Here is a 7,188-nt window from a genome sequence, read left to right on the forward strand (position 1 = left end):
CTCAGGGAGTCTTCAGCAGTCTAGCAGTTATTCTGGTGGAGAGCAAAACAGGCTTCACTCATACTGCAAGCCAGAAAAATCCCCATCACTGACCGCAAATAGAGGTACTAAACCTACAGAACATGCTCACTACTGTTCGAAAGTTTGGGGTCAGTAAATGCATCCTTGCTGAATAAAAGTATTAATTTCTTTTTCAAAAAAATAAAGAAAAACTTATATTGAGCAATGCGTTAAATTGACCAAATATGTCAGTAAAGACATTTGTAATGTTTCAAAATATATATAATTTTTTTATTTCAAATATAAAAAAATTCAATAAATTCAATTTCAAACTTTCTAGTTTTTTTAAAGAATCCTGGAAATATGTTAAGCAACACAACTGTTTCTTGAGCACCAAATCAGTATAACAGAATGATTTCTGAAGCATCGTGTGACATTAAAGACGTTAAAAACTGCTGAAAATTCAGCTTTGCCATCATAGGAATAAATTCCATTTTAAAACGTATTAAAATAGAAAAATGTATTTTAAATTGTAATAATATTTCAAAATATTAGTGTCTTGGTGTATTTTGTTCAAATAAATGCAGCCTTGGTAAGCATTAGAGACTTCTTTCAAAAACAAGCATAAGAGACTTCTTTCACAAACTTATAGCTCCCAAACTTTTGAACAATAATGTAATTGCTGAGAATTGATCCGAAGAATGTTTTTTTTATTTAACAGCTCCCTTGTTTTGTTTTCAGACCAGAGTCCTTCAGCCCAGGGTTCTTCCAATAGAAAGAGCACATTCACTGATGAGCTGCATAAGCTTGTTGATGAGTGGTCAAAAGAAACCGTTTGTCCTGTTCAGCCCAAGCCTTCACTGAATCAAATCAAACAGATCCAACAAGTGCAGGAGTTGAGCGGTTGGGGCCAGACTACTGAGGTAAAGCATACATGAAATAAATGTCTCAAACATGCATATGTAGACTAGCCTGTATGGGTTCAAATATTTTCTGTTATATACAGTGGTGTTCAAAAGTTGCTGTGTGAAATGTTAATAGTTTAGTGATTCATGAAGCATAGCTCACACAGAACTCACTTTCAAACCAACCATCAGTGAATTTATCAAATTAAACCCAATTGTGAAATCAGGTTGCATAGATTTCTATTGAAATTACTGGATTTTGCCCATGAACATTTGTTGAGCAGTAGTAATAATTACTGCACTTTAAGACCACTAGTGAAAAGTGCTTGTATTTTGCTTTTTTTCTAATTGAATGCATTTTTTTTTTCATTAGAAATTATGCAGCATGACGTAAACCAGAGGTCACCACACTCAGTCCTGGAGGGCCGGTGTCCTTCAGAGTTTAGCTCCAACTTGCCTCAACACACCTGCCTTGAAGTTTCAAGTATACCAAGCAAGACCTTGATTAGCTGGTTCAGGTGTGTTTGATTAGGGTTGGAGCTAAACTCTGCAGGACACCGGCCCTCCAGGAACTAGTTTGGTGACCCCTGATGTAAACTGTGTGCTTAGACTCACAGGGCGATCCTCACTCTACATTTAAAAAGTTTATAACAGTATGAAAGTACATAACTGTGAAAAAATATTGTCCTCGGCATTGTACTTGTTTAGCCTTTTTTTTTTTTTTAAGACACCCAGGAGTGAGGAGCACACCATTAAGAATCAGCTACAGGCCGCAGAAAAATGCTAATCTTTAATTTCACAACAACATGACAATTAAACCTGTGGATTCTGCATAATAACAAGAACATTTCTTCTTCTATTCCAACAGTGATCTTAAAATATGATTGCTTTAAAGCTGGTGCTGTAAATGAGATGAATGCTGTGCTGACTGTTTAATACTCAAAAGCACACTTTAATACTCTGTGATTTGAGAATCTTTTTCTTTTTTTTCTAAATTTTCAAGCAAACATTACCAAAACATAATGACATGCATACAAATGCAAAGGCTGGGCAATAAGGTTGTCCAACAGCCTGATGAGCTTTAGTTCTCCCCAGCAACCTGTCATGCTCATGAAATGATTGTAACAAGCATCAACATGTTCTATGATCCAATCAATTCCTGATGGACAGAATAATGTCCCACCCTACATTAGATATGCTGTTGAACTAAATAGGACATTCAAAATTTCCATTTCATGTCGACTTGTACCACCACTATAAATAATAAACTTGCTGTTTGACTGCATTAATCAATTAAGTATAAAGACAAATAAGTTTAAAGATTTTTTTTAATGTAATTTCAGTTAACGTATTTAGTTACCATTATTTTATTTTTGTTATACCTATTTGTTTGTTTGTTTTTGTTTTAATATTATTGTCTGTGCAAAGAGTCACATGATCAATTTCATGAATTTATTTTAATTTGTGAATTAATTTTGTCAGTGTTATATTTTTCAAAATCCCTAAAACTTTTATTTTTCAGATTTCCAAATTTAAATGGAATTTTAAATCCTCGTTTTCAATATAATATCAGACTTTTGGATTCATGTGTACACTCGTGTGAGAAAAAGGTACAAAAGCTGTCACTAGAGTGGTACCTTTTCAAAAGATACACGTTTGTACCTAAATAGTCCATATTGGCACTTTAAAGGAACATATTAGTACCTCAAGTGTACATAAACTGTACAAAAGTGTAATCTTTTGAAAAGGTCACGCCCTAGTGACAGCTTTTGTATCCTTTTGTTTGAGAGTGGATTAACTGGTATTTGTAATAGTAAAAATCGACCAATAAGTAAATAACGTTTGTATCTTGCAGACAACCACTTCATCGGGTTGGTTTTCCGGAGCCCCTTTGACCGCTCCAGTATCAGTCAGCATGTCTACAGTGGCGCCCACCTCGTATAGTACCATCGGTGGACAAACTCAGCCGCCTCCAACGCAATTTCCCATCACTCCTCTCTCCCAACAGAACGCGCATCTGCACCGCCAGCCCCTGCAGTACAGCCCGTCTCCCCTGCCGCAGCAGGTCCAGCTCCTGACAGGACCCCAGTCCTCGGTGTCTGGCGCACCTTCCCTCATAACCCCGGCAGGGCCTCCGCTGCCCCCCACCACCAGCGTCACATCTGCCTCTGCCCCCGCCACCAATCAAGACGCCGTCTTCTGCTCGTGCTCCTCCTCATCGTGCTCCTCTTCCTCCTGCTCCACCTCTACTCTGCCTCCCAGTGCCAAACTTCACCCCAAACCCTCCACACCCACCCTACCTTTAGGACAGCAGTGAGATGATGGATACCGGTGTACATCTTGTACAGGGAGGACACTAGTAGCAAGCGGTTGTGTGTTGGTGTGAGTGGGTATGGGGGTGTATAAATACTGTAGTGTGTGTATTTGTGTGAGCGTGCGTTTGTTGCATTTTTCAATACATATCCTCTGTGTGTTTCCGCACCGTCAAGTTTTCTATCCGACTTAACTCGCCCTATATAGAGACATTTTTGACATGAGATATGATCCTCTTTGTTTTTATTTCTCAGTGCTTCAAACGGAAGGACTATTTGAATTTTAAAAAGTGCAATTAGTAACTGATATTTAAATTCATCTTTTCTGTGTTGTTGTGACGTGGATCTGTATAGCTTAAAAGAAATATTTTTTTATATATATATACGCACAGAAACGACATCAACAACCAGACGTCAAGCAGCGAAGCGCCATCTTTGTAGAGCACAACGGATTCAGCCGGCGGCGGGATCGATCGCATGTTCCAGCGCAGAGCATGGTAACCTTGCAACCATCATCGTAGCTACGAAAACAATTGCTGTGCACGGATAAGGCATGCTCCTCATGTATTATATTTTACGATGATAAATAGCGGTAACGTTTTAGATTTCGCCAAGATTTTTTCTAGAATAACATAAATAGCCATTAACTAATTCCTTTTAAGATCCTGCAATTGATTCTGAGAGAAAAATAAAACAAAAAAAAAAGTTAATTTGGTTTCAAATGAAGCTAGCTGATGTGATTGCAGTATTTTCCTCTGTTTTAGCAGACGTTCATACTTTTAAGGTTTACATATTAACATTAATCCCATGGTGAAGTGTGCAAGACTAGACGGCTGTTTGGAAAGCTCAAGTGAAGTGAATGCAGCTTGTTCTTGTTCTTGTGTATTTTTGCACAGTCCCATATGAGCGTGCTTCCGTGCACACCGAACTGTGAACTGTGAGTTTGCTTTTAATGAATGCAACGCATCAGCAAAACACTGGCAAAAAGATGTATGCCTCATTGAATCTAACTTTTCATCAGATACTACTCTGGTGGAAAATTACATATATATATATATATATAGAGAGAGAGAGAGAGAGAGAGACATAACTGCCAAGCAAGTTTGGGAGAAAATCCAGAAATAGGTTGCCTTTCTACAGTGTATTTTTCCTGATCATAAAGCTTTTATGTGATTCAGCTAGACCAAGATATCAGAGCCCAGCCTTTAAATCAGCAGCTACGCAACTCTGTTGTATAGCCAGACTACTTAGATTTATAAAGCGGTTGTCAGAATGCATTCTCCATAAGTCTGCAATACCCATATACAGAAAACTGACTGTGTTCTTTAATGTTTTGTTGGAAAAAGTAACAGAAGATTGGTACGAATGCATTTTTCAAGAAGTAAGTGAGAGATAGACAGGGTGGAATGTATTGTGTAAGGTGCACAGGGAATAAGGAACCGGTTTGTGTTGTGAAGCTCTTTAAATTGTGCTAATGCTTGAACTTGTGGATGTTACAAAAAGAGGTCAACATGACCGCTGCCTGCAGAATGTTGCGATCATTCAGTTTCCAGTATTTTATGTCACTTTTCTAAAGACAAGACCCACCTCTTCACAGTAAACCAACAGTACAGTAGTGGTGAGTAAAAAGGCTGTTGTGTCTAAGAAAACTCCAAACATTATCCATTTGATCTGTACAAATGGGAAATGTAAAGATAACCCTCTGCTGAAGTGTTACCAAAATGTAATCTAAAAAGAAAGCATTATTTTTGTATTTTGAAAGGGGTTGTAAAAATGTAAAATTGTGTAATGATCAGTGTTGAGAAAGCTGTGGTATCTGATAAGACACAGGTCCTTAAACGCTTTCTCGAGTTCCCCTGGCTTCCAACTTTACTCCAAACGTTTGTTCAAAGATTACAACATGATATAATATTTAGATTTTTAGAGGGGTTTTAATTCAAAGCTAGTGATTGGGAATATTAGAAGCCAAATCATTTCTACAGTGGAGGTATAAGAAGTTGTACAGTAAAACCAGGGGGACCCCAGAATTACTTGACCGACCACCAATAATTAAAGGTTATTTAAGTGAAAATAATCTATAGACTAAACTTATTGCTGGTGATTTAGCTACTGTAAATTGTAACTAATTCAACTGTTGATTCTATTTATGTTTTGTAACTAATCAAAAATAAACATCAAATGTTAAACCTCAAAGTGTTATGGGTTATTTTTTGCCACCTTCAAAAGCACAAAGTTGTCGCTGTTTTAATTAAAACAGCAATAAAAAGTCATTTTGTAAAATATTCTGTTTTATTTGAAAATATCAGCATTGTGAATTTTCAGCATCATTACTCCAGTCTTCAGTGTCACATGATCCTTCAAAAATCAGTCTAATATGATGATTTGCTGCTAACCGTATCAATACTGCAAAGGTTTGTGCTGCTTAATATTTAACACACCGTTATCCTTTTTTTCAGGACCCTTTGATGAATAGAAAATTTAGAAGATTCATTTTTAAGTCATTTTTGATCACTTTGCTAAATAAAAGTATTCATTTCTTTAAAAATATTTATTTGCTCATAACATTTGTCACTTCGTAGAATCGTCTCAAACGGTGATAAGTGCCTGTAATATTCCATGATACCAGTAGAGGTCTCAAAAGTGTCCTCCTGACATTCTAAGCGCTCTTAACTGTAAAAAAAAAAAAAAAACACGACAAGAACAGTTCAACAAAGATTATTTAGGCCATCAATGCAATGACAAAAAGTACATGTTAAGCTGTTTTTTAAGTAAGAAACATGTTAGCCAGAATTCTAGAAAGTTGAAAATATTGAGCACCATAAAACCAGATTTTCCTGTCAGATAAGAAAACTACGAATCATCCAGTAGCTGTCATTATAACTGTAAATTCATATTATAATGAAGCGTGATCTTAAGCTGTGCTGTTCTCTCAGATGTGAGTCTTTAGCACTGTACAGTGGACGGTCTGTTGAGATCAGGCATGTTCTGCTGCGGGTTCAGAAGTCACCAAACCCCTTGACAATGTGCCTATTGTGATAGCTCGGTCTATATGCATCAATAGGGGGATTAAGCAGTCGACATGGCACGAGTACAATAATGCTCTTCACTGTGAACAAGAAACCCATGCAAGACCCTCTGCGGATGACGACCCGCTCATAAAACTCTGCGGGACTCTGACCAGAGTCTGCGTGATACTGTGTGATACCTGTAGAATTATTACCACTCAGCCCTCTGTGATCAGCATAACTATATGTCCTGAAGGAGGCTTTTTAGTGGGCATGCAGATGAGTGATTCCTCGAGTTGGAATCTGTTCCCTAGAATAGTGTCTTTAATTAGGCTACTTTTTCACATGTTGAAAAGTACATTTTGCAAAATTCTTTAAAAAAAATAGTAGAAAAGGGTCAAATTCGTGCAATTCTATTAAGGTGAATTTCACATTTACCTTTTTTTTTTAATTATATAAAAAGTGTTCAAATCAGAGTGACAATTGTAAATTATTTTAATCTCATACAGTCTTAATATAAAATATAAACTAATGTAGCCTAAATATATAGCCTGGGCTACACTATTTCTCTCATACGCTGTATTTAAGAATGTAGATTGAAAAAAAAGACTGGCATAAAGTCTCCGACATTATTAGGCTACTAAACTGACCAATCAGAGTGGACATATAAAAAATACATTAAAAAAATATTAAGGCTAAATGAAATAACCAACCATGGATAGAGGTAGACCTAACCATTCAAGCCAATCAGATTTCAGTATAACGTTAGTTCGTCATCAAGCCTAGAACAGGATGAAACTAAAGATTTAGCCAAATACAATTATTAATGATCTAAAAAGAAAAAAGCGAGATTGAACGTCATATACTTTGAGCACACTTTTCAGTAAATGGGAAAAAAAAGACGATGCAATTTTTTATTAGTCGATCAGTATTTACATATCAGCCTCCTCCTAATATTTATTAGTC

The 7,188-nt window shown here is 36.6% G+C and overlaps 1 protein-coding gene across 1 annotated transcript in view; it reads left to right on the forward strand.

Moving 5' to 3' along the window:
* LOC306859366 (uncharacterized protein) overlaps positions 1 to 5,407 on the forward strand; it is a 54,073-nt gene extending 48,666 nt beyond the window's left edge. Inside the window, exons 22-24 of the mRNA XM_079400382.1 lie at positions 6 to 104; positions 742 to 923; positions 2,761 to 5,407. Coding sequence (XP_079256508.1) covers positions 6 to 104; positions 742 to 923; positions 2,761 to 3,222 — 743 coding nt within the window. The 3' untranslated portion in view covers positions 3,223 to 5,407. The remainder of the gene's footprint in view (positions 1 to 5; positions 105 to 741; positions 924 to 2,760) is intronic.
* The last annotated feature ends 1,781 nt before the right edge of the window (positions 5,408 to 7,188 follow it).

The sequence above is a fragment of the Barbus barbus genome (genome assembly GCF_936440315.1).
Source record: "Barbus barbus genome assembly, chromosome: 40".
NCBI classification, from domain to species: domain Eukaryota; kingdom Metazoa; phylum Chordata; class Actinopteri; order Cypriniformes; family Cyprinidae; genus Barbus; species Barbus barbus.